This window comes from Phocoena sinus, chromosome 1 (assembly GCF_008692025.1).
Source record: "Phocoena sinus isolate mPhoSin1 chromosome 1, mPhoSin1.pri, whole genome shotgun sequence".
NCBI lineage: Eukaryota > Metazoa > Chordata > Mammalia > Artiodactyla > Phocoenidae > Phocoena > Phocoena sinus.
Genome location: NC_045763.1, coordinates 50,908,538 through 50,936,161, shown reverse-complemented (window position 1 = coordinate 50,936,161; position 27,624 = coordinate 50,908,538). Strand labels below are relative to the sequence as shown.

At 43.3% G+C, this 27,624-nt stretch overlaps 1 protein-coding gene across 16 annotated transcripts in view; it reads right to left on the bottom strand.

Moving 5' to 3' along the window:
• The window catches only part of FGGY (FGGY carbohydrate kinase domain containing), a 425,082-nt gene that overhangs the window by 182,289 nt on the left and 215,169 nt on the right, over positions 1-27,624 (bottom strand). For 13 of the 16 annotated variants that reach the window (XR_004348564.1, XR_004348561.1, XR_004348565.1 and 10 more), the window contains one exon: positions 2,542-2,645. Coding sequence is in view for 11 of the 16 variants with exons in the window: in XM_032623526.1 (XP_032479417.1) it covers positions 2,542-2,645 (104 nt within the window). In the remaining 5 variants the exon portion in view is untranslated. Of the gene's footprint in view, positions 1-2,541; positions 2,646-3,820; positions 4,336-12,973; positions 13,125-21,782; positions 22,635-27,624 lie in introns of those variants that run through there. The other 3 variants (XM_032623606.1, XM_032623615.1, XM_032623622.1) reach the window with 3 other exon arrangements.

Here is a 27,624-nt window from a genome sequence, read left to right as displayed (position 1 = left end):
CATGACCACAGTCTCGCCCTCACCACATAACATTAAAGCTGATGATTAATCCCCTTGGCCCAGAAGGTCCCTTCCCACTCCCAAGTACAAAGCGGGGTGGGAGTGGGGACTTTATTTTCAGCACAACACAACCATAATAAACTGGCATTTTATGGCCTTCATTCATTGCAACCAACTGCAGCTGCCCATCAAACTCATTAAAGCCCAACAGTTGCTTCATGTGAGCCTTTTATATCACTAGGAAAGTGTAATAAGAATCCCCACAATTTCTGAGTGTCTACTATGTACTACGGATGTATGTACATAACTTATGCTACCCAGAAACCCTGTGAGACTAGCATCCTCACCCTCAGTGTGACGGATGAAGAATCTGAGGCTCAGAGAACTTAAGTAGCTCACCTTAGGTCACAGGCCCAAAGAGTACATAAGCAGATGTCCAAACCTACACCCGTCTGACTCTGAAGCCCACGCTCTCTCCATTCCTGTACGGACACATCATAATCATGCACAACACAGTAAGGCACTGAGGGGGATGCACTTGGGACGCAGACAGAGCTGGACCTGAGTTTTCAGCTCCAGCTGAATAGCTTGGTGACCTTGGGAAAATTATTGGCCTTTTCTAGGCCTTAGTTGCTTAATTTCTAAAATGGATGCTGTACAACAAGCCAGCATCATTTTCATTAAGAGACCAGGAAACTGAGACATGGGGATGTCACAGACTCACATTCATATGGATTTGCTTTTGCTCATAAATCCGAACTGAGTGGGGTAAAAATGCCTGAAATGTAGGCTTTACAGGAGAAACCAGATCAGATGTGTCCCTGTGAAAATGGGAGGTGATTTAAAAAGGTTTAAAACAGTGTTCAGTGAAGACAAGCTAGCAAGTGTAGACTCATGTCGGGGGAGATAAGGGCTGACTGCCCTGGTGGGCACCTCCGGCTCAAGGCGGCCTTAGGCCTCCGTTGATCTCTCCCTTCAGTGACAGCCAAGCCTTACAATAGGGCTGCTGAGGGGAAGAAAGAGGCCAGGGCTTTTAAACTTTAAGAAGTTCCATCTAAGAGTTCGTCCACGGAAACAAACAGAAGGAAATTTTTTTTGGAGGGGGTGCAAGAAGTCCAGCACTACTGTCCCTTTAGGATGTTGTCCCTAATCTTGGACCCTCCCCAGGCAGCCACTGTGTCCTTTCTGCCCAGCAACACCAGTGCAAGTGATGGAGAGCTAACCCTGGCAATGTCACCTCGATCCATCCTCACAATACTATGAGACATGTACTACAACTCTCCACATCTCACAGATGAGGAATCTGGGGCCCAGAGGGGTTAAGTGCCTTGCCTGAGGGCCCATCCTTAGGAAGTGGAGGAACTGGGACTGGAAACCAGTCGGGCGGTCCCATCATCTTTATGAAATGTGTGAGAACCCCTGCCACCATGCCTAGCACATACTAGATGCTCAGTATCTCGAGTTCAGTCTGAATCTATACTGTGAGGCCTTGTACCGTAATACCTGTCGTCATCTATCTCACCAATGGGAGGCCCTATGTCATCCCTACATCCCCAGGATTTAGCACAGCCCTGGACACAAGAGCAGAGGATCACTGGATAAGTAAAGGTATCAATATTTACTCAACCAAAATATTTCATGGTACAAAAGACTCACTGGTCCCCACGGTAACTAAACACAGTTTCTCATGGCACATAAGTCCCTCCATCGTCGTAGAGATTCTGCCCTGGACTGTATCCCAGATCCCACTCTAATCCTTACGCATGTCCCTGCTACTCTCCCATTTGCCTTCCTCCTCCTCCCCCACCCTCCCCTCTATTTTACTCATCTGGGAAAAATCCAAGGAGTCGTCCATCGTCCATCTTAGTTTAACAGAGTAACGACTCTTAAATAAAAATATGGTAGAAATGGGTACTTATCGAAATGGAATGCTTTCAGACTCATGCATTTAAAGAAGATATAAATTTTAGGGCAGGCACTAAATTTTAACTGCAATCTTGGAGAAAGCCTTTCCACTAATTCATGAAGAAAAATTAACAAAGTGAAAACTGCTTATCAGTGTTCTTTTGAAGTCATGATATGCAGCCTAATTCTATACATCATCAGACTGCTCCCAGGGAGATGGATTTATATTGATTGAGAGAGAGCTCAGCGGCCAAGGAAAATAGACACCCCTGTGCAGAGAAGACTCAGCTACCCATTAGGGACAGATCGTCTGGGAGCGAGGCTTGGCCATCTCTGGATCCGATTTCACCCCTTCCACCTCGGCTCTCTGGCCAGGGTGATGTCAAAGGCAGACTCAACCCTTTTCACACTTTTTAAGAATTTGGCCCCTGGAAAAAGATCTGGCAAATCTAAGCAAGGCTGTTGGAAGGAGGGCTGAGCTTTCGGCTAGACACAGCACAGGGGTTGTGGGGGGGCGGGCAGGAAGGGAAGGAACTGAGGTGGGGAGGGGCCAACAGCTCAGATCTCCTCCCTGGCCGGGCTGTCCTCCCTGGAGTGTGGTAGCCCCGCCCTCGCTCCCTTGCTGGGCAGACTCACCCCCATGTGACAAGAAGATGTTCCACAGATGATAGCCAGCCGCGACGTCACCGGCTGTCCCTCACAGGCGAGGCCATGCCCCCTCACATCTGCTCCAATCACTCCTGTGAGAAACCAAAACAAAACAAAATCCTCTTAAAAAAAAAAAAAGAAGGAAAGAAAACTAAAACAAACATAAAATACTCTTTTTTTAATACCAAACAACATTGAGAAAGCATTCCACGTGCAGGCCAGTCTCAAACAGAAACCAAAAGAGCATAACTGGCCTCTGCCAGGGGGGCAGGGAAACACGTTCTGCTTTTGCTTTACTCTCCTCAGTGTACAGCCTCGAACACCGGAATAATAATAGTAACTGTAATTCGAATAATAAAAGCAACAGCCATCAGTGATTTTTGCTCTCGAACTACCAGGCACCATGCTGAATATTTATATATATAGTCTCATTTTATATTAAGCCTGTCAAGTTGATATTATTAACCCCACGCATCAGTGGAGGAAGGAAGGCCCACCTATGGATGGAGTGACCCGTGCAAGGTCACACTGCTAGTAAGCAGCAGGGCTGAAGGGAATCTGGTTTAACACATCACATTTCAGTCTCAACGAAGGCAAAAGAATCGTTTGATGACTGGATCTTCTCGGCATCTCTGGCTCACCATTCTTAGTACTACTCATCCCAGAACTCTCGGCATAAAGGATAGAGTGACTGACAGTGAGTTTCTGTTGAAAGAATGCCAGGTGGCAGAGAGTTTCCCATAAATGGTATAAGCTCAGGCTGCTTCTCCACACAGATTGTGTTCCTTGATATTTGCTGGGCGAGTGAAGTTATAAATGCGAGGGGAGAGTTAGAGAGACCATTTAGAGCCTTGAGTCGTCTGTCACTTATTCAAATATCCAACGAGCACTTTGTATACATAAAACGATATACTGGGTGTGATGTGGGAGCCGAAAACACGCAAACATTCCCAGCTAGGACACAGGTAGGAGGTGGGAAGCATCAGGGCAGAGCACAGAGGCCGGACGCGGGAGAGAACAGCTCCCTCCGGCTCCATGCCTCTCCGCTCTCCATCTCCAATCCTCAGCGCTCCTTCCCACCTCCAGACCTTTGCATTTGCTCTGCCCTCTGCCTGAAATGCCATTTCCCAACCTCTTTGCCAGGTGAACTCCAATTCCTTCGTAACTCAAATGTTACTTCCTCGGAAGGCTTCCCTGTTCCTCCGGGAAAGATGCAGCTCCCAGTCCCCCTTGGGCTTCGCTAGCATACAAGACACTGGTAACTTACAGAATTACCACAGCCCGTCTGCCTCTCCTTTGATCATAAAAGCTGCAGGAAGCTGGCACTGTCTCGCCCACGTGCTTAGTCCCCCAGCACCGACCACAGTGGCCAGCATAGAGTAGAAAGTGAAAGTACCAGCGCTTGAGGCTGTGAGGATAAGACGACAGTCCCTTTTCCTTGGGATGCTCACGGTCCTGTGGGAGGGAGGGAGAAGCCTAGATGGAGCATTTCAATGCAGGGATCAGGATGGGACAAGAAAAACTGCAGGGCCTACAACCACTATGGAGAACAGCATGGAGGCTCTTTAGAAAACTAAACACAGAGCTACCATATGACCCAGCAATCCCACTCCTGGGCATATACCCGGAGAAAACCATAATCTGAAAGGATACATGGACCCCAATGTTCATTGTAGCGCTACTTACAAGAGCCAAGACATGGAAGCAACCTGAAGTTTTCACCAAGTCCCCTGCTCTGCTCGGCATCGTGGGGCTGTCCCTGCAGCCCATGGTTCCCAGACACCAGGTCAGCCCTGCCAGGTCTGAGGGCTGAAGGCACTGGAGAGCCAGAGTGCATCTCCCCCGCTTCCCCCGGGTCAGGTGGCTGCGTCTCCTCCATGATTTCAGCTCTGTTGACAGGGCCACCAATGCTCCCACTTGGCCTGTGCTCACCGCCCCTCGTCTCTGGTCACACAACCTCCTCCTATGTTACTCCAGCTAGGGGTCGTAATAGCTTCCATTCTGCTGACCCCTGGCTTGCTTCACAGGGAATATAGCCCTTCACGGCTCCTTCATAACTGGGTCACCGTTTTTGTGTATTAAATTCCCTCTTTTCTAAGTACTTAGAGTGCTTTACATTTTTCTGGGAAGTCCTGGGTGATAAATTTCCCCACCCAGGGCACAAAGGCTTTCGAACAGGAAGAAACCCTAGATATGAGATAATTTTAATTGCGCTCTATTTGCATGCTCTCTCTCTGCATCTGTCTCATTTAATTCTTACAACCACTGAACGTGATTGGTGTTATTATTATCCTCATTTTACAGAGGAGGAAACTGAAGCTTAGACATGAGAAGTAACTGAACCAAGGTCACACAGCTCACCAGAAGCAGGGCTGGGAATCACACCCACGTAGTCTGATTCCGAACTGCTGGGTCTCAGGTTTTTCTCTAAGATAAAAACCCAATAACCAGGCGGACGATGTTTACTCATCTGCATATCTCAAAATATTGTGGCCTTAAATATATTGATCCCAAGATCCTTGACAGAAAAGGGGTTGGCCATTGCGCGTCCACGGTGTTATAGGTAAGTTCATGGAATCCCTGATGGTGACCGCCTTTATTGGTCCCACGTATGTAAAGCATGGACAAAGTTTATTTTACAGGGTACATCAATCCTGAAAGGGGGTTAAACATGGGAAAAAATAAATTTGTGGAAAATATTTCTTTGTTTCTTCTCTGGTTAGCAGATTCATTGTTGATATTACTAGCCTTAAAATCTGGGAACAAGTGTGTTACAATGAAAAAAGAATGGAATTTGAAGACAGAAAGACCTGCTATAAAATGAAGAAGATAACAATATCACATGGTAGCTCTGATACAGAGGGAATGTTTAAAATTAAATGATTAATTAATGGTTGCTATGTCACTACTACCACCATCACTATCGCCATCAATATTACCAATATCATCTGAACTCTTTCTCAAGAGACAGTTGTGTTCTTCTCACATTTTTAGAAAACATGTTAGATAGCTAGGATAGGCTGGATACTGCATTAAAATCTTTAAATACTGTCTCATTTAATCTTTGCAACATCTACAAAATATATTTTTTTCCCTTCGACATACACAGAAGAAGCAAAGTAACTTGCCCAAGGTCACAGAGATGTAAGACCAGTGCCAGGATATGGCCCCTTGACCTTGTTCTGTCTGACCCTAAAACCCATGTTCTTTCTAGAATCCCTCACTTTATGAAGTGACACTTGTCTTATACAAAGGAAATATATTTGGAAGTATCAGTTCACCAGGGAACATTTAGCAAGAGCCATGGGTTTAGAGTTTGAAGATCTGGGTCTGAACCCTGATTCTGCCACAAACCACCTGAAAGTCTAAACTGCTCCCTCACATCCACAAGGAGAGAAATGGATCACAAATTGAGGTTCTTTTCCAGCCATTTTCAGTACATAATATACACAGTGATTCTTTTTAAATACCAAGTCCACTGTCTCCTTGCCTGGAAACAGGAGGGCAGGAAAAAAAAAATCCCTCCCAAGATCCTATATTCTCAAGTCCTGAGGAGACTTAGAAAACCTCAGGCCAGGCTGGTACAGCACTGGTGAGAGGCAGGTCTTGCCCAATTTCCCCTCCAGAGAGGTTCTCTACACTCTGCCTAACTGATCTGATCCAAGAGTGGTGCAGGGCTGATGCCTCTGTGAGACCACATGAATCCCAGCCCTGACATATCTCATTTTTCCTTTGGCCACATGGAGTGCGGAGGGGCCGACCCGGGGAAAAGAGGTCCAAAGTAGGGAAAGCAACAAAGGGGAGGAGGAGCTTTCTCCTTTCTGCATAAACACATTTCACAATCCATAGAGGGATCATGTGCCTCACGTGTACATCAGGAAACAATTCCTAAGACGGGGTTTTGATAAGCGCAGTCCTCAGCACTGCTGGGGCCCTTCACATGACTGTTCATGTGTCAGTGAATTCAGCATTCCTCAGAAAGTTTAAAGGGCAAAATTAGCAGCTGAAGAAATAGGCACCAAAAAAAATCAAATTGTGAGATGTTCAACTGGGTTCTCCCTGAAACTTGCACAATGACCAGCTAATGGGAGTTGCTTAGTAAATTTTTTGTTGAATGAAAAACAAATAGCAGAAAAACAAGCATACTGATTCAATGAATCAATTCAGGACCTTTTATTTAATGACTCCTCCCCTTCCACATATACAAGAACACAGTTCATATCAAGGAATATGTTTTAAAAGCACAAAATTAAAAAGGAAAAAAAGAAAAAAATGAAAACTTCTTTTCCTTTATGTGCTATCTCCCTCCCTCTGCCCCATCTACCAACCATCCATCCTTCCATCCAAACATTTATTGAATATCTATTTATGTCAAAGAAGAAAGATATTTTGCAAATGTTATGATTAAGAGTGGGTTATCCTGTAATTTATCAGGCCACAACTGCTTTGAAAACTTTAAAAGGTTATATAGAAGAAAAACATCCCAAGCTCTAGCATTTGTGCTATAATTATCTCATACTTTACAGCTATAAAAAGTACTTTATAGCTTGCAAAGCATCCTTAAACACTGTACCCTTCATGTAGCTTTTAAAAAATCCTATAATATGTGTTATTTTATTTTGAGATCACAGTTGAAGAAACTGAATTTCAGAGAGGTAAAGTAACTTACTCAAGTTTATTTAGCTACTTGGAGGCAGAAGCAGGGCTCAAACTAGGATTTTTAGTCTCCTAGTCTGAGGTTTTTTCCCTATGTTTGAAAAACAAAAAAGGTCTGCTTTGGATGCATCGGTATCTTGAAAAAGGTGCTCTTAAAATAACAACCCCAGATACCCTCTCTGAAGGAAGAAAGGACACGAAGGATTTCGAACATTACCTAAGGCTCTTGAATCGGCCATTTGGAGGAATGAACTGACTGATAAATTGCATCAAATGAGTTGTTTGACTAAGCTGGCCTAGAGGTTTATAGGGTCCCTGGAGAGAAGGCTCTCTGGAGCCTCATGTATGCAAAGCCTCATGTATGCCAAGCCTGCTTCAATAACTGTAAGTTCCCGGAATGGTAAGAATCACATCAAAGGCATTTTCTCTGAAAAGGACCAAACACCAGTCTCTACACAAGAAGATACTGAGTTTATTCTTTTGACTAATATTCATTCATTTTATATAGAAAATAATATATGGGTTTGGCAGTGAACTGCTGTGCTTAAAAACCTGGACTCATTCATCATGGGCCCTTGGTTAAGTTTATCTCCTTCATGCCTCAGTTTTCACATCTGTACAATTTGAATAACAGTATCCTCCTCATAGGACTGTTAAAAGGATTAAATGTGTTAACATATGTAAAGTGCTTAGACCTATGCTGTCCAGAGAACATTCTGAGATGATGGAAATGTTCTCTATCTGCATGTTCCAATAGAGCAGTCACCAGACACAGGAGGCAACTGAGCCCTTGAAATGTGGCTAGTGCAACTGAGGAACTGAATCTTCCACTTTAATTAATTTCAGTAGCCACATGTGGCTAGTGGGTGCTGTATAGGACAGTACTGGTTAGAGTGTGCCTAGCGCTACAGGAATCCTTGCTGTTTTTATTACTGTTGCTATTACTGTCTTCGGACTTAGGCTTGAATCCCACTGACACGTTCTTGGGCAAATGCCTTGATCTCTAGAACCTCAACTTCCATATCTGAAGATTCTGGATAACAACACTTACTTTACAAAATTGCTGTAGGGATTAAGTGAGATGTATGTGGGACCTACCAGTACTCAGTAAATGGGACTACGAAATCCGCGACCTATAGGAGTGCTTGGCAGAAGTGTAGAGACTTCCTACTTATTCCTAAATGGGCCTTGCTTGGCCAGGCCACTGAACATTTCCTCATGTTCTTCCTTCCTCTTAGAATGTTCTTTCCACAGTACACTCCATCCCCAAACAATCTCCCTGGGGAACACGGACTCCATGGTGAAGACCCAACTCTTTCATCAGAAGCCTTTCCTGACCGTGTCTCTCCCCATTCCCCTGGGCACCCCAGCCAGAGAGAACTGGCCAAGCCTCTTTCCTTATGCCCCACCCTCTGACACAGTACAGATTCTATCATTGTATCTGTAACATATTTGTTTGCACAGAGAAGGAGTTCTACCATACTGTGAGCCGACGGAGGCCAGGGCAGACTCACCAATTTTTGTTGCTGTTGCTTAACAAAGGAATGGATGTGTGTGGCACAAGGCATGTACTAGTAAAACACAAGACATTTTCTAGATAAGGTAGGAGATTTAATCATGGGCAAATACTCCATGTCTTAAATATGCCTAACAGTGAAAGATTACTGGAATCTCACAACACACCTTGTTTAGAACTGTCAAAATCACTGGTAAAGAGTAAAGGTCCTATGGTCCTTCTGATTATTGAAAGATTGCTTTGTGCCTCACACTTTACAAATATTGTTGTATTAAATTCTTATAACAAGCTTGGGAGGTAGTTATTATCACACTGTTTTACTAATTCAGAAAATGAGACCAAAAGTTGTTCAAGGAACTTGTCCAAGGTCTCCCAGAGTTACAGTGGGGAGGACAGTGTCACAGGCAGATCCACCCAACTTTAAATCTCATGGAGCTACAGAAACTAGCTCCTTTCTTTACAACCACTTATAAGAATTCTAGGTACTCACAAACAGCAGAGCTGAACTCAGATCTCTTTCAGGATTTATTGTTATAATCCACTAAAGCAAGCCCAAAGGGTTCATCTCAATCCTAACAAATGAAAGGGAGTGAAACAGCTGAAAAGATTTCTGTGATCCCAGCGTTTAATGAAGCATCACCTTGGCTTTGAAAGAAATGCCATTTAGAATGCATCCAATCTAAATCCTAAAGTAGGTATACCTTTTTAAAAAATCCTATGTAAAAAGTCTACAAAGAAATTTTACACTCCTTGACACTGCCACCATCCCTGTCCCCTACACTCCACCCCACCACAGAGCTGGAAACATAATAGGGAAGGTCTTGGTTTAAATGAGATGTGAACAGACTTTACTAGATATTTGCACTATTTAGGGCATAATGGTGAACAAAGAGGGCTCTAGAATTAGACTGCCTGACTTCAAGTCTGCAAGCTGCAAGTCTTAAGCCACTTAACCTTCTTGGGCCTCAGTTCCTTCGTCTATAAAATCGGAATGATGATAGAATGTAGCTCATAGGGCTACTGTGAAGATGAGGTGAGGAGAACGGTACCTGGATCATAGTTTACTCCATATAGTTGTGCCATTGTTGTCATTACTTGACCACTCTGTCTTTGGTGTTAAGAGCAGGGCTTGGCCTGACAGTTCAGGCATTCCCTTTTAGCATGGTGCGTGCTTTGCCAGAGGGATTTGGGCTTACTTAGACTGACTGGAACATTTGTTTTCTGTCCTTGAGTATACAACTGATGACAGTATAATGGGGGGCTCAGGGGAATAAAGAAAATGGGGTAACAGGTAGTAGGAATGATCCAGGCTAACATTTTAAACATTGTTGATAATAACCCAAAAGCTGTTTATATCCCTGAAGCCATGATAACATGTAGCACCATTCATCCTGCAATTCAACTTGGTGATGGCAAATGTCATTTCTGTCTAAGTGCTACACTCATCCATGACTTGCACCCATCAGACGTCAATACAAGAGCTTTGGGAGGGTCAGAGAACAAAGCATAAACCCTCAGATAACTGGGTCTCACTACTCTGTTCCTCCCTTCTACCCAGAAAGATTGAATCTCAAAGGTAGGCTAATAGGTAGTAACTTGGAAATCTGAGACTCAGAGAACACTAGCAAAATCCACAGTAAAGACAAAGCAAAAACTTGATTTCAGAAACTCCTTTCTTCCTAACCTCAACACGGCCTCTAGATTACTTGGACATTCTCACCTGTGACCTCATAAAAGACAATTTTTCACTCGCAGGCACTAGACATGGTAAAGGGTCAAGTTGAAATCCAATCTAAACAGCCAAGTTAACTCACAAAAAATTACTTTCTAAAATTAAAAAAAGACACATGCACCCCAATGTTCATTGCAGCACTATAAAAAAAAATTAAAATAAGAGAACTGATCCAAGTACCACAAATGTATTTATGGAATAAATCCTTACATAGATCTCAAACTGTGACTCTAAATAACACAGTTGTCTTCCGATGTTTTATAAATTAATTAATTCATCAGCTATTTATTGACCCCCAATTATAAGCCAGGCACTGTGTGAGGAGCTAGAACTCTAAAGATGAAAGTTGTTTCCTTTTATTCTATAAGATCTCAGTCTAGGAGGAGTGGAAAGGTATACAGGCAGACACTTATAAGACAGTATGGGGCTTCCCTGGTGGCGCAGTGGTTGATAGTCCGCCTGCTGATTCAGGGGACGCGGGTTTGTGCCCCGGTCCAGGAGGATCCCACATGCCGCGGAGCAGCTGGGCCCATGAGCCATGGCTGCTGAGTCTGCACGTCCAGAGTCTGTGCTCCACAACGGGAGAGGCCACAACAGTGAGAGGCCTGCGTACCGCAAAAGAAAAAGACAGTATGGAGGGACTTCCCTGGTGGCACAGTGGTTAAGAATCTGCCTGCCAGTGCAGGGTACACAGGTTCGAGCCCTGGTCCTGGAAGATCCCACATGCTGCGGAGCAACTAAGCCTGTCTGCCACAACTACTGAGCCTGCGCTCTAGAGCCCGTGAGCCACAACTACTGAGCCTGCGTGCCACAACTACTGAGCCCACACACCTAGAGCCCGTGCTCTGCAACAAGAGAAGCCACCACAATGAGAAGCCCACATACCTCAGTGAAGAGTAGCCCCCACTCACTGCAACTAGAGAAAGCCCACGCACAGCAAAGGAGATCCAACACAGCCATAAATAAATAAATAAATAAATAAATAAATAAATAAATATATATATATATATAAAGATAGTATGGAACAACCAGTGACTCAGAGCTGAATATGACTAATGAAAGCGTGGAGCCAGGACCCCTGACCTAGTTTGGATGGTCAGGAAGGGCTTCCTGAAGGAGGTGAGCCAGGAGCTTCCTCAGTCAGCAGGGGAAGGGGATAGCAGAGGAAAGGCATTTCAGGTAGCCCTGGAGACAAAAGAGACAGTTAAACAAAGACACGGGAGAGAGAAATAGATGATGCGAGCTGCTGGGCTGCACAGTCTGATGGAGATGCAGCCTTGTGTCCTGAAGAACGTGGTTGGACAAAGCTCAGGGCCTGAAGTTGGACAGTTTATAGTACTGGATTCCCAGGTCCACCCCAAGTGTGCTGTGCGGCCTGCCAGAAGCTAACTCACCTCTGTGCGCCTCAGTTTTCTCAGGTGTGAGGTGAGAGCAATGGTATCTACTTTACAGGGTCATTACTCCTGCTTTTAGTACTGTACTCCCAGTGTCCCAGGAAGCACCAAACCAAGTCCTGAGCAAGTTGTAATACCTGGTCACCCTACACATAAGGCAAGATAGAAGAACTGCTAAATAAATATCAGTATCCAACTTCTCCCAGGAGACAGCAGGACTAGGTTTCCTTCAGCAATTTTGTCTTGCCCCTAGACAAATGGTCTCATTCATAAAATTATCTGAAGGCTCCTTGCAGGTGAAAAAGGCACTAGACACCCTGACAATCCCCTTAAAGACACAGAGCAGGCCAGTGAGAGGCTTCAGGAAAATGCTAAGGGGAGTTGGGACTTGCTCAGACAGACTCTTTAGGACACGTGAACCCGGGGAAGAGGCCTGAAATTTCAGAGGAAAAGATCTTAGCTGGCTCCCTGGCTCTCTCTCTCTCTCCCCAGCCTCTGATGCCACGCTCAGGGCCTCCTCCCTTGGTGTGAGTTTCGGTTCCATCAAAAACTTCCAGAGGTTTTGTGGGGTTAGTTGAACATTGACAGATTCTTCAAAGCCTGGAATTCACTCCCAGAGCCAAAACCAGCCAAGTTGCTATGGGGCTAGGATTTCCCCTGGGGAGGGTCACGGGGCTTCACCACACCTAGACTGATTGATCTAACCTTGCCTCATGCTTAGACAACAAGGAGACAGAAAAGAAAAATAGAGTCTGAAGCTGGATCCTCCTTTCCTGGCCCCCATTCCTGGGAGAATGGGGGTGGGAGTGTAAGGCGACCTACTGCCGGATAAGAGTCAGGCCAGAGTCAGAGAATTAAGTGCTATGCAGAGCAGCTGGAGAGAGGAAAAAAAACCAGAGCAGGATAACGGGGCCCAGGGTTTTAACACAATGAATGACATGTGGCTCAAATAGTTTCAAAGAGAACAAAGGCTTAGGTAAATAAATAGTGTGGAAGAGAGAGCAAAAATGAATTACAGCAAATCCCACAGGAATACGTTGGCATTTTTCAAAAACTGTAGTTGAAACGACATTGCTGCTTCAGCAGAGATCAAGATTCAGCCCTCCCTTTCCACCTACGCACCTGCTTCTGACACCCACATTCTCAGGACAGCAGCCCTGGGCTCTGTTCTCCAGCCGGGCTCTGCTCTCTTTTCTCTGTGCCTGTGCCCCAGGCCCTGGGGGACAGGCGAATGGCCTGAACAGGGCACTGGATTTCAGAGAGTCATTTCCAGCCACATGACCTCAGGCAAATGAGTGGAGTTCCTTGAGCCTCTAGTACCTCCTCTGTAAAAGGGAAGTGAGGATTTCAAAGTAAAATGTAAAAATACAATCTTGTTTTGAAAGAAAAGTGCTGGCACATGTTAGGCCCCGAATAATATTCTCTCTCTCCTCCGTTCAGTAGGATCCAATTCGACAAACCTTTACTGAGCACAACTCTCCATGAGACACCATGCTCAGCACTGCAGGAGAAATAATACTTGGAAAAACATAATCACTGTCCTCAAAGGGCTTACAGTCTCCTGGGAGCCAAGGACACTGGTACACAGCAGCCTAACCATGGCTGTCACAGGGGCACAGCAAGTCTCTAGCAGGAGGAATGACTCACCCCATGTGGGTCCAAACAGGCTTCTCCACTGAGGACCTTTTTCCCCTTTGAGCGGATGGTCAGAGATCTCTTCCACCTTGGCTGTGGCCACTCACCCTGGGTCCCGCTGCAGCCTACCTCAAAAGCCTTAGGTCTTCTCTACATCACCATCATCATAACAGTTAATACATATGGAGGGAGCTCTTCTAAGTGCTTTATGCAAATTACCGTGGTATTGGATCCTCACAATCACTGTTATGAGGCCCATCTTGGAGATGAGAACCTGAGAGCCAGCGGGTAAGTCACTGACCCTTGATCACAGAGAGCAGGTGATGGTGTGAAATAGGAATTCGGGCAGTCTGGCTCTGGAGATCATGTTTTCCAACCATGAGACTGTAGAAATGGAGTTGTGGGTATTCTTGGGCGGTTTTTTGGTATCCAACACTTCCGTTGGATATATGCTGTATATTCATATTATTTCTCACTCGTCCTTTGCTCTATTTCTAAATTCTGTATTCCAAAGGGAAGAATTCTTGAGTGATTTAAAAAATAACACTCAGTCCATCTTCTCGAAGCACCTCTGGGCAAACCTCTGGAGTGTGTCCACGTCAGCGCATCTCCTTGTGGGCTCTTTGGAGAGACGACTCCCAAGGCCACCTGCAGCGCAGACCAGAGGCAGCAACCGAACAGACAACATGAAGCAGCTTCCACCTGCCAGGCCTTCCAACCTTGTGTCGCCCTGGCACAGCTGTTATGCTGTCACTGGGCACGGTGCCCCAAAGCTTGCTGGTCTTCATCATCATCCACATCCTCCCCACATCCTGCCATCTACGTGCCAACCTACAGACTAAATTCTGGCAGGTCCACAGGTGTTCTTTCCACCTTCATACCATCCTCTTTCTATGGCGCGGTGTGGCCTGAGTCCATTTGGGCTATCATCAATCAAGCAATGCAACCACATTTCATTAAAAAAGAAAAAGAATTTGACTAGTGTCCTAGAATTTGTCAGGATAAAACTTAAACTATAATAGCGGGAAGAAAAGAAAACCTCTAGTGGGAAAAAAAAACCAACAGAAAAGGAGTAAATTTTTGCTTTTGCTCTTACCCTGGCAGAGGGAGGAACATGTAAAAAATACAAACGATTCAAGGGTTCAAAGTCATTTTCACAGTTCACTGAAGTACTGAACCATTGTCAAGTATCAGGACACAGCTGGGAAGGTTTGGTGTCCACCCCTCATTTCTCAGTTTTCATTTGTACCTTCTGAACCCCTCTGCCATTTCTCCAGCAACCACAACCTGTCCCCTGTACTTATGAGCTTGGGATTTCTTTGTTTGCTTGTTTTTAGATTCCACATGTAAGAGAGCTCATACAGTCATCCAGTATTTGCCCTTTGCTGTCTCACTTATTTCACTTAACACAATGTTCTTGAGGTCCATCCATGTGTCACAAATGGCAAGATGTCATTCTTTTTAATGACTAAATAATATTCCATTATCTATAAATTGTATATAAACTCTATTGTATGGTATAAGGCAAGGGGCAACATTCAATCCTTCCCATATTGATATCCAGTTAACATACCTCACAGCTCTGCAGTACTACCTTTGTCATAAATTGACTGTGAATCTGTTTCTAGATTCCTTAATCTCTTTTCCTCTAGTTTGTCTACCCTTGTCCTAATACCAGCCTTAATTACTTTATAACAAGTTTTTTTTTATATCTGTTAGTATTAAGTCCTCCCAACTTTGCTCTTCTCCAAGGTTGTCTTGTTTATGATTGGCTCGTTCCATAAAAGTTTGAGAATCTGATCATCAAGTTCTAGCCCCTCACACAGAAATCTGCTAGAATTTTGAACTGGACTCATTGAATCTATACTACAAACTAGGGAGAACTGTCACATTTATGTAATACTGAGTCTTCCAATCAATGAACATCATATATCCCTCCATTTATTTGTGTCTTCTTCATTTTCTCTCAATAATATTTTATAGCTTTCTGCATAGATGTCTCTCACATGTGCAATTAAATTTACTCCTAGGTATTATATTTCTTATATTATTGTTAATTATGCTACTTAAAATTTTAATGTTTTAAATGTTTCTTCTTTACAAAAAAGAAACTTATTTTTGTCTTGACTTTTTGAATAGCACCCCTGCTAAATTATCTATAAATTTTAATATTTTATCTATAAAATGTTTAAATTTCTATATGTGTGTTACTGTGTCACCTATGATGTTAGTTTTATTTGTTTCTTCTAATCTTTATATTTTTCTTGACTTACGGCACTGGCTAGGACCTACAATAAAATGTGGAATAGAAGTGGTGAGAATGGGAAAGTGTTATTTCACCATTAAGTCTAATGTTTGAATTAGGTTTTTTGTTTTGTTTTCTATATATCCTTAATCAGAATAAGAAAGTTCCTTTCTATTCTTCGTTTGCCAAGATTCTTCTTTTTAATAAATTTATTTATTTATTTATTTATGGCTGCGCTGGGTCTCTGCTGCTGAGTGCGGGCTTCTCTAGTTGTGGTAAGAGGGGGCTACTCTGTTGCGGTGCACGGGCTTCTCATTGCAGTGGCTTCTCTTGTTGTGGAGCACGGGCTCTAGGCGCACGGGCTTCAGTAGTTGTGGTACACGTGCTCAGTAGTGTAGCTCGTGGGTTCTAGAGTGCAGGCTCAGTAGTTGTGGTGCATGTACTTAGTTGCTCCACGGCATGTGGGATCTTCCCAGACCAGGGCTTGAACCTGTGTCCTCTGCATTGGCATGCGGATTCTTTTTTTTTTGGTGGTACGCGGGCCTCTCATTGTTGTGGCCTCTCCCGTTGAGGAGCATAGGCTCCGGATGTGCAGGCTCAGCAGCCATGGCTCACGGGCCTAACCTCTGCGGCATGTGGGATCTTCCCGGACCGGGGCACGAACCTGTGTCCCCTGCATCGGCAGGCGGACTCTCAACCGCTGTGCCACCAGGGAAGCCCAGCAGGCGGATTCTTAACCACTGCGCCCACCAGGGAAGCCCACCAAGATATTTTTAAAGTCATGACTCTGTCTTAAATTATTTTATGAAAGGTCTTTTTTAAAACAACTATTAAAATTATCATATCATTTTCCTCTGTTTCAATATGAAATTGCATTCATAGTTTTTTTTCCAACGTTAAAATAATTCACTTGAGCTCTTTTACCAGTTTTGGAAAACTTTTGGAAATTATCTTTTCAAATACAGCTTCTGCTTTATTATATATCTCCTCTCATTCTAAGATTCCAATTATATCTCTGCTAGACCCCTTTACTATGCCCATCTCTCATACTCCTCTGTGTATTTTCTATCCTTTGTATACTGTGTTGTAGCATGGATATACATGGATATTTTTCCACAGATATTTCTTAGTGTGCATGGATATTTTTCCCACCTATTGTCCAGTTCACTAATTCTCCTTTCTGCTATATTGAGTCTGCTGTTAACTGTATACCATCTTTTCAGTTCTTAATTTCAATTATTGAATTTTCAGTTCTACAATTTCTATTTGGTTCTTTTTATACCTCCCAGTTCTCTGAATTCTCCATCTTCTCCTATAATTTTTTGAACAAATTACTCAAAGATACTTTAATATCCATGTATAATATTTCCAACATCTGGATCTTCTGTGGGTTTGGTTTTTCCCTTGCTTTATGAAAATTCTTATACTTTGTATAACTAGATTGTTCAACAGAGAAATTGTATATGAAAAATTTTATTTATAAGTTGAACCTCTGATTATGTTATCTTCCTCCAGAAAAAATATAATTTTCCTTCTTGCAGTTAGCTGAAGTAGGGACAGATTAACAGAATTTAATCAAGTGCTGAGTTCATTCAAAGCCAGGCTTCAGCCTTTGTAAAGTCTGTCTTTTTCAGTTTACTCTTACGGTCCCAACTAAAAGCCTAGAGTGTTTATCAGTACTCTTCATCCTTAATGATCCCTGAACTCAAGTTGTCTTTCCAGCCTGGAGAGATTACCAAATTGGTGTTTCACTTACCCTTACCAGGGTCTCAGCTGCAGATTTCAAATCAGCAAATGTCCAGCGTGTAAAGCAGTAGAAGTATCAAGCCCAATTCTTTGGGCTTCTCTTTTGATTATGGCCCCTCAAGTCAAGTGGATATCTCCATGAAAGACAACAGGTTTTCATGAAAGCCCAGCTTAGAAACTGGATTAACTATTCTGCGACTTTAAGGTTAAAAAGTTATTTACTGCCAAATATGAGAGAAATTTTATTTCAAACTTAAAAAGATACTTTCATACATTTAATTTAGTAATAGGAGAAATATAAAGAGCATCCAAAATTTTAAACAACTCTTGCCTAATCAATGGATTTAGAAAGAAGAAGAAGGAGGGGGAAGGGGAGGGAGAGAAGGAAGAAGAAGATGTCAAATTCCCTGTCTTCCTTTCAAGGCCCTCTGCCACAACCCTATTTCAGGCTACCCCTTCTCCTTCACACCTTCCTCTTCCCAAACTATTGTGAATAGAAATACATAAGTCCTGCGTGGAATAAGTCTCTTGCTTAAAACCACCTTCAGTGGCTTGACAATGCCTGGGGAAAAGAGCGGGGTGGCAAAGACTTTGCAACATGGTGCTCAGGTACTGCCATTCTCTCCCCACCTATTTGACCTTGACAGCCTCATCTTCCAGGAATCTCTCATAGATACCACAGACTTTGGCCAAATTGAAACGCTTACCATTTCTCAACACATTTCAGTGCCTTCACATATGCTATTGCTATTCTCTCCATCCAGACTCTTCTACATTTCATTGCTTCCAGTGGAGAAGATACCCATTACTTTGGGTACAGTTCACAGGTTACCCCTCCCACTTCCCCAAAGGACCATGGCGGCTGACGTTCCGGGGTTCTCATTACTAGTTGTGTGACCTTGAACAAGCGGCTGGGGTTGATGTGAAGATCATACCAGGAGCCTACCCAGCACATTCCAGCCATGCTGAAGTCACTCAAGGAATATTAGTATCTTTGTTCTTCCCTTGCCTTAATGTTTCTACTGAAGGAGACTTCTCCCTTTTTCAAATTCCTATAGAACTTAGTCCTCATGTTATATCTCTATTTCTTTACATCACTGACTTTGCTACAGCATGTTGTTTATAGACAAAAACATTAACTGATGCATATGCTTCCTGGGTTAAGTGCTGGGGTCTGAAGTTACAGAGATGAATATGACCAGATACAGTGCCCACAGGAAGCTCACAGTCTAAGTGGGGGAGACAGTAATATAATCATCTACTTAAATGTCTAAATGTTATTGTCTATGTGTTACACTTAGAGATATGCACATGGGGAAAGAATTATTAGCCCACACGCATTAGGCTGGGCAATAAGGTTACACCACAGTAAAGCAGACATTTTGTGAATAAGAGCCAAATTATTCCAGAATATTTAATGCATTTCGCAGAACTGAGCTATGTGGGTTTTTCTTTACAACTTTCAGTGGTGAGAGGCCTGAATATAAAAGGTGTACAGAGTCTTCACTCATGTTACTGATACTGGTGGCGGAGTCCACACCCACCCTCAGTTTTCACAGTGGTGAATCACAAGGCTGGCATACTTTTAACTCTCTAGGCTAAATTCAGCCCAGGAAACTGTAACAATACAGCTTAACAGCCTAACACAATCTCTTTAAAACAAACAGCTTTCCCTGGACCTGAGCATTTGATCCAAAGATGCTCCATGTTTTCTGTTTATTGAACATTTTAAAAATATTGTCCATGGCTAATTCAGTTAACAGAGGCTTGGCTGAAGCTATCCGAGGATAAGAGCAGGAGACCTAGAGTCAGACAGACCTTCTAGATTCTCCTCCCATCCCACCCACATGCCTGAACAAAGGTAAGTCTCACTGTGGTCCTTACATGGGGGTGGGGAGAATGTACGCAGCCATAGTTGTTGCCCATATCAAGTGCTGTCTAGGTAAACGCTTAGGTGGCACCCAGCTCATGGTAAGTGTACCAGATTGGAAGAGCTCTTTATTGCTCTGCTTTTGAAATAAAAAATTTTAAAATGCAGTCTTTCAATTAGCCTGGACTCAGTTTTGTTCTTTCTGGATTACACACGGATGACTTTTGACTGTAACCAACTTGAGTTTAGATCAGCCCTCCCACATCTGTTAAGGCATTAGTGGTGAAGTCCATTAGAATCATGTGGGCACCGGAGACAAGGCAGATGTTCAGGCCCCCGTCAAACCTACTGGTGTGAATCTGTCATAGTGGTGGGTGCAGGGACCCAATAATCTGCATTTTAACTAATTCCCTAGTTGACTATGCATACTCAAATTTGAAAACCACTATAATACGTAAATAAGGACAGAAATCAGATGTACAAATAAGCGAAGCAAAAACCTAACTATGTTCAAATTAAAATACTCATTTTTTTGGATTATCTGTATTATGATTTCGATTTACTACGGGTAATTGGAAATAGTGTAAATAACGCATTTTCTCACGTTGCCCCTCTATGAATTTTCCATTCTCAGTGTTCAGTAAATAGTAATTTCTAACCAAAATGGGAACAGAAAGAAGTTATGTGGGAAAATTTGTCATTGCCACCAACAAAATGAAGATGGAACATTCAGAAGTATGGGCACACAGAGATAAACCCACGCACATATGGTCACCTTAACATTGACAAAGGAGGCAAGAATATACAGTGGAGAAAAGACAGCCTCTTCAATAAGTGGTGCTTGGAAAACTGGACAGCTACATGTAAAAGAATCAAATTAGAACACTCCCTAACACCATACACAAAAATAAACTCAAAATGGATTAAAGACCTAAATGTAAGGCCAGACACTATCAAACTCTTAGAGGAAAACATAGGCAGAACACTCTATGACATAAATCACAGCAAGATCCTTTTTGACCCACCTCCTAGAGAAATGGAAATAAAAACAAAAATAAACAAATGGGACCTAATGAAACTTCAAAGCTTTTGCACAGCAAAGGAAACCATAAACAAGACCAAAAGACAACACTCAGAATGGGAGAAAATATTTGCAAATGAAGAAACTGACAAAGGATTAATCTCCAAAATTTATAAGCAGCCCATGCAACTCAATAACAAAAAACAAACAACCCAAGCCAAAAATGGGCAGAAGACCTAAATAGACATTTCTCCAAAGAAGATATACAGAATGCCAACAAACACATGAAAGAATGCTCAATATCATTAATCATTAGAGAAATGCAAATCAAAACTACAATGAGATATCATCTTACACCGGTCAGAATGGCCATCATCAAAATATCTACAAACAATAAATGTTGGAGAGGGTGTGGAGAAAAGGGAACCCTTTTGCACTGTTGGTGGGAATGTAAATTGATACAGCCACTATGGAGAACAGTATGGAGGTTCCTTAAAAAACTAAAAATAGAACTACCATATGACCCAGCAATCCCACTACTGGGCATATACCCTGAGAAAACCATCATTCAAAAAGAGTCATGTACCAAAATGTTCATTGCAACTCTACTTACAATAGCCAGGAGATGGAAACAACCTAAGTGTCCATCATCGGATGAATGGATAAAGAAGATGTGGTACATATATACAATGGAATACTACTCATCCATAAAAAGAAACAGAATTGAGTTATTTGTAGTGAGGTGGATGGACCTAGAGTCTGTCATACAGAGTAAAGTAAGTCAGAAAGAGAAAAACAAATACCGTATGCTAACACATATATATGGAATCTAAGAAAAAAAAATGTCATGAAGAAACTAGGGGCAAGACGGAAATAAAGACACAACACAGACCTACTAGAGAACAGACTTGAGGATATGGGCAGGGGGAAGGGTGAGCTGTGACAAAGTGAGAGAGTGGCATGGACATATATACACTACCAAATGTAAAACAGATAGCTAGCGGGAAGCAGCCGCATAGCACAGGGAGATCAGCTAGGTGGTTTGTGACCACCTAGAGGGGTGGGATAGGGAGGGTAGGAGGGAGGGAGACGTGAGAGGGAAGAGATATGGGAACATATGTATAACTGATTCACTTTGTTATAAAGCAGAAATTAACACACCATTGTAAAGCAATTATACTCCAAAAAAGATGTTAAAAAAAAAAGAAAAAGAAAAAAGAAGTATGGGCACAGAAATCCTAAAGGGCTCTGGAAGAATATTCAGCAGCTCAGACTACAGTGAGCATGGGCAGACTTTGTACATTCTCTGTTTGGATTTGAAGAGAGATGACAGGACCAGAGAAAAATCTCCTCTCACAAAGACAGTGGCCAAGATCAGAGTGGGTAGGAGACAGTGAAAAGTAGCAGTGCTCACCCTCAGGCCTGATGGATGAATAACAAGGATGCTGAGATACAGAAGTGAGAGGTGGGGAAATGCACTTTCCCTTCCAGCTATGCTTCTGCAGGTTGAGTAAGTGACGTTGCAAAGGTAGAGGGCAAAGCCCTGGCAGCAAGTGGGTTATTTCTGAATTCCCAGGGCCTGGGAAAATAAACATCTGCTTCATTCCATTGAAGTGAACAGTTTTGTTCTAAGCTTAAAATGAGCTGGCATTTTTTTTTTTTTTTTTTTACTGCTCTAACTGTTCCTTTGCACTATCACCCATTGGTATTACAAATCAGAGCTGCACTCCCAAAGGCAAATGCTTCATGTAGAACACTTGACATAGTTTTCACATGACAATCAGTGCTGAGGAAGCTATTTGAATAGAGAGGGTTGATCCAACTTAATTTTAGCATCCAACCTCCTTGACTTGGAATTCTAGGCTTTTTACATTTGAGCTTCTGACCTGGAAGAGCTAACACTTAAGGGCTCACCATATGTCAGGAGAAGGCGTCTATAAAATGCAACCACCGGACGAGGTGCTACTGTCATTACCATTTATAGAGCAGAACTCTGAGGCACTGAGCAGTTAAGTAACTTGTTAATAACCAGTGGCAAAGCTGGGAGCTCAGAGCCCACACCACAGTACCGGCTCTGATTTCCCGGCCATCTCTCACTGTTCCCCTCACACATGAACAGCAAGCTTCCCATACTGAAATGCTCCTTGATGAAGTCAGGCTGTTCCACACTCCGAAGTTTTTCACATTCTGTTCCTGCCTCTTGAAATGCTTATCCCATTTCCACCTCCTAGGTGATGATTCTCTCACTTGTCCTGGCAGAGCTAGTTGATCCACTCCCTGCCCTCTTGTGACACTTCCTTCTCATCTGGGAAAAGCAGCATGCAGGTTACAATGAGATTTTTCTGAAGACAAGTCTGCCTTCTCCACCAGCTGCTAAGCTCCTCTAGAGAGAGGATTGGGTCATCTCTGGTAGCCCAGTGCCCTGTATGGCATCTGAGGCCCATACAAGTATGGGCCTAACACATATCTGCTGATTGAATTAATTGCTACCTTGCTTCTTAAACCATAAAATGTTCCCTCACTTCACTGAGGTCTGTTTCCTCAAATGTCTGGATTAAACCACTCTGGATTAAACTTTCCAGAACTCTCTGTACTGGCAGCAACTCCTGGCACTCTCCATTGCTTTACACAGACCTGTCCTTCATAACACTTAGCAGTACCTGATAAACACACATGCATGCCTATACACATACATATATACACACATATACCCACACATGCATAAACACATATACCCAAGTGTGTATGTATATGTGTGTGTGTGTGTGTGTGTGTATACTGGCACACACACATATACGCATACACACAAGCATTCAGACATGCATACACATTTATGAGCATGCAGATACAGGCACATTTGTGCACACATATACACAGACACACACATGTATATATGGATGGTCATACAGAAGTGTATAACAAATGCACACACGTGGACACACATAAGCACAGGCACAAACACGCCCATACATGTGCATGCGTGTGCATACACATGCATGCATGCATACGGCTCATATAAAAATATACACATATATGTTTATATGTAAGGTTACGAACACCCGCAGCAAGATAGAAGCTCTACAGAGTAGGAACTTGTCTCTATTTACTACTATATCCAACACCCGTACAACAATGCCTGGCACATAAAAGGAAGCTATCACATATTTGGTAACTAAAGGAGTGAATCTTTGAATTTCTCTTGCTCACTGCTATCATTCATAATGTAAATCTGCTGAGATCCCGTTAGTCATACCTAAGTATACACAGCACTACCAGACACTGTTCTAAGTGCTTTACAGATATTAGCTTATTTATTCTTCAAACAACTCTACGAGGTGGGTGCGATTATTATTCCCATTTCACAGATGGAAAAAACTGAGGCAAGAAGTGTCAAGTGACTTCCCAAGGTCACACAGACAGGAAGTGGAATCAGGATTTGAATCAGTTATGTGTTCTTAATTACTGTTGTGTTACCTCAAGATTTTTCATTTTCACTGTCGTTAGAAGTCACATTCCTACATCATAGCTCACAGCATGATTTTTCTTTCTTAGTTTCTCTAGACATCTATACTGGCTGCAGGATGCCAGGAGGCAATCCTCAAGATCCCCAGTGTAGGGAAAAAACAATCTTTTTTTCTCTTCACCCTTTATAATGACTCATATGAATGCTTAGTTAAGAGAAAATTGAAAACAAGGAAATTACCCAGGCCCGTGGGGAGATGATAAGGAAGCAGACAGCAGTTCAGATGTGAGGCTGCCGCGGAGGGGCGATGACTGGAGATGTGCATTTTCCCACCAACAGCTGCGGATGTGCAAGCCCCAGAGTAAACATTAGTGCTCAGGGTTATTACATGGATGTGAAGCACCATGTGCTGAGTTTCTGTGCCATGAAAAACAGTGGACCTTTGGGGTAAGCCTACTCTCACAGCCAGTGACGCAAGTGCAATCTTAGACTTTGGGTCCCCAAACAAACACTCTTCCAGCAGTCTTCTACCTTTTGAACTTGGGGTGGGAAGTCCTCCTAACAGGTGGTTGGCAGTATCAGAACCTGGGGCTGGGTTATTCTGTGTGTTTTTGTTTTTGTTCCCAAGCTCAGCAAAGGAAAACAGCAGCTCATCTTTTCAGTCACATATTAATACATGAGTGAATACGTAGAACCTTCTGGTTACAAATTCCCTCTGGATACCAGATAAGGTTCTGAAGCTGATGAGTTTGGTCAGAGATTTGCTTGAAATCAGGGCCTCTGGGCACAGGAACTCACACTGAGTCAACACACTCTGCTCTGTTTAGAAGGAAGCACTTGCTCCACTGTTTGATGAAATGTCTTCACCAAAGTAAATGTGAAATGACGGGGAGAGACAGATCAGCATTACAGTCTTGGATCCAATCCTTCCTCATCCTGTATCCTTAAGCAAATCCCTTCACCTACTGGAGTGTCCATTTGCTCAACCATTAATGGAAGCAAAAATACCAGGATGATGGTTGGAAAGTGGCAAGTCACTACACAGATAAGTTTAATATCAACATTCATTTCAACATTAACCAACAAAAATAATCAACAAAATTATTATCAACTTTAGTATTACTGATCTTTCCACCACAGTCAAAAAATAGCCAGCCTGGTCTAATGAGCCTGGTCTTATTCCCCATGACTGGGAGAGCCCCAAACATGTGTGCTGTTTGAAGTATATTTTATTAAGTCCCTTCCCCAATCTGGGCCTCAACTCTCTCATCCATAAAATGGATCTAGAGGGCTTCCCTGGTGGCACAGTTGTTGAGAGTCCGCCTGCCGATGCAGGGGACACGGGTTTGTGCCCCGGTCCGGGAGGATCCCACATGCCGCGGAGCGGCTAGGCCCGTGAGCCATGGCCGCTGAGCCTGCGCGTCCGGAGCCTGTGCTCCGCAACAGGAGAGGCCACAACGGTGAGAGGCCCGCGTACCGCAAAAAAAAAAAAAAAAAAAAAAAAAAATTGGATCTAGAAACATACCTACCTGGAAGAATGTTTAATAGAAGCTCTATCTTCCACTTTAGATACAGACATAAGTTTGTGTAATTATAGGCTAAGGTAAGTAAATGCATAGACATATCTAGACATACATAAATATACTAGAAGGGCAAGCAGGAAAAAGCTCATAGGCTCTGGAGTAAAAAAAAACTTGGACCTAGGATCCAACTTTATCATTTACTGAAATGTCACAATGAAACAAGTTATTAAACCTTGATATCCTTGTATATTAAATGCAGAAAACAATGGCAGCCCACAGTGTGTTTGTGAGCTGATGACACTACTATTTAAGCGCCCAGCGCAAAGCTGGGCACAGACTGAAACAAAAACAATTGTTTTGAACTTTTCAGAAGGAACTTGAAATGCCAGGCATTTTTATTATTACCAGCTTTTGAGGGAGACCCTTAATGCAGACTGTGACCACAAAATGGAAGAGACTTACTCATGAGTGGCTTAGAACAACTAGTTTACCTATCTGATAGCCAGACAGGATCCTGACTGCAGCCATTAAATGGGATATAATGGGTAGAATGGAATAACATACACACACATACAGGGATGTATACACACATACACGTGTATATACATGCAATGCATATACAGCTGCACATATACATAAGCACAGGTGTGAATACACCTACTTCTTGCCTGTTCTTATTTTCCACGATGGATAGAGTTCCAGATACCCAAAACCATTCCCTTTTCCTAATTTGGAGATGGTGTGGCATAACAGGGGCAGGGCCCCTGACCAATAAATTAGGAGGCTCAGTTTCTAAATTCAACTCTGACGGTAATTTGCTGGGGTAACCTTGGATGACTCACTGTTTTTCTGGGCTTCAGTTTTCTCATCTGCATATTGAAGAATTTGATACAGAAAGTCTTTAAGCAACCTTTTAGTTCTTAAGCCTACGATCACTCATTATCCAAACACGAGCCTGTATATAAAATAAAGAAGTTAACCATTTCAGGGTAGGCTCATAGCGGCATATCCTGGGTTGTGTGGCACAGATTTAGAGAGGGGTAGGACAGCAGGAGGGGGCTGTAGCCCCGCAGGGCTGCACTTATCCCTGATTTCTGACCACAGAAAAGACCGGTCTCCCAGCTAAGGCTCATCCCTCACAGTCCAGAGAAGCACAGTGTTCCAGGAAAGCCCTGGGGTCTGGGGACAGGAAACCCAAAGCCGTCCTTCCCCCCATCCCCTCTGCCCCTCACCAAGGCTCATGCAACTGCTCTGGTCTCAGGCAACAGTGGTTCTCATTAAACCAAATCTCAGCCTAACACAATAACCTTAAAATCACACCAACCAACTCCTCCTCCCCCTTTCTGATTCACATCCAGGAACTCCCGGAGTCATCCTTGCCCTATCTGCTTGGGCACTGACACCGCTTTTCTCCTTCCAGATTCCCCGGCAAGACTTTATCTGCTCTTCTAATCCCCCTCCTTACAGACCGTCTGCCTCTTTGGATCCAAGCTTCTCTTTCTTGTTGGACACAGTCCCTCCTGCCCCCAGTTTCCGGTCTGAGTCTGGGCCTGGCTCCTTCTCAGCACAGTTGTGGTTTGGTCTGATTTGTCTACCTGAGAGTTGCACATCGCTTCTGCTTCTGACCTGTGTGCCCAGTGCCAACCTGTCCCGCAAACCGTCTCCTCTGGGCACCAGGTGACAACTTCCTTCCTATAATCGGTTTCCCGGCCCCATCCCAGACACTCAGACTCAGGATCCTTCGCAGGTAGGCCGTAGGTATCTATATATATTTTAAAGGCTCCCCTACCTGGATTTAGCAATCCTTGTTTTGGATATTTCAAAATCCTCTCACTTTTATTATCTTAATTAACTCACTGATTCACGGGGGACTGACTCTGTGGGTCCCATGCTGAAAGATGGGCAGAGTGAACATGATTTGGGGGGAAAAATGAAGTAGGTGAAAGTGTGGCAGAAACACAGAGGAGGGAGTGAATCCTGGTTTCTAAGAGCAGGGTTCAGTTTGGAGACAGCTCCACTGTATAAGTAACATTTAGCCTGACTGCTGACACATGAGTAGGACTGTCTAGGTGGGGAGCAGGGCTCAGCCCAAACGGAGTGAACAGCATGACCAAAGGCAAGGAGGAGGCAAGTGTATATGATGTGCTGAAAGCTGGACAAGTGGTCTCGTGTTAGACTCTGGGTAAGACGGAAGGGGCAGGAATCATCTTATACTCCCTAGTCTGAAGTCTTCACTCTACTGGCTTATCTCACAACTATTTTCACTGAAG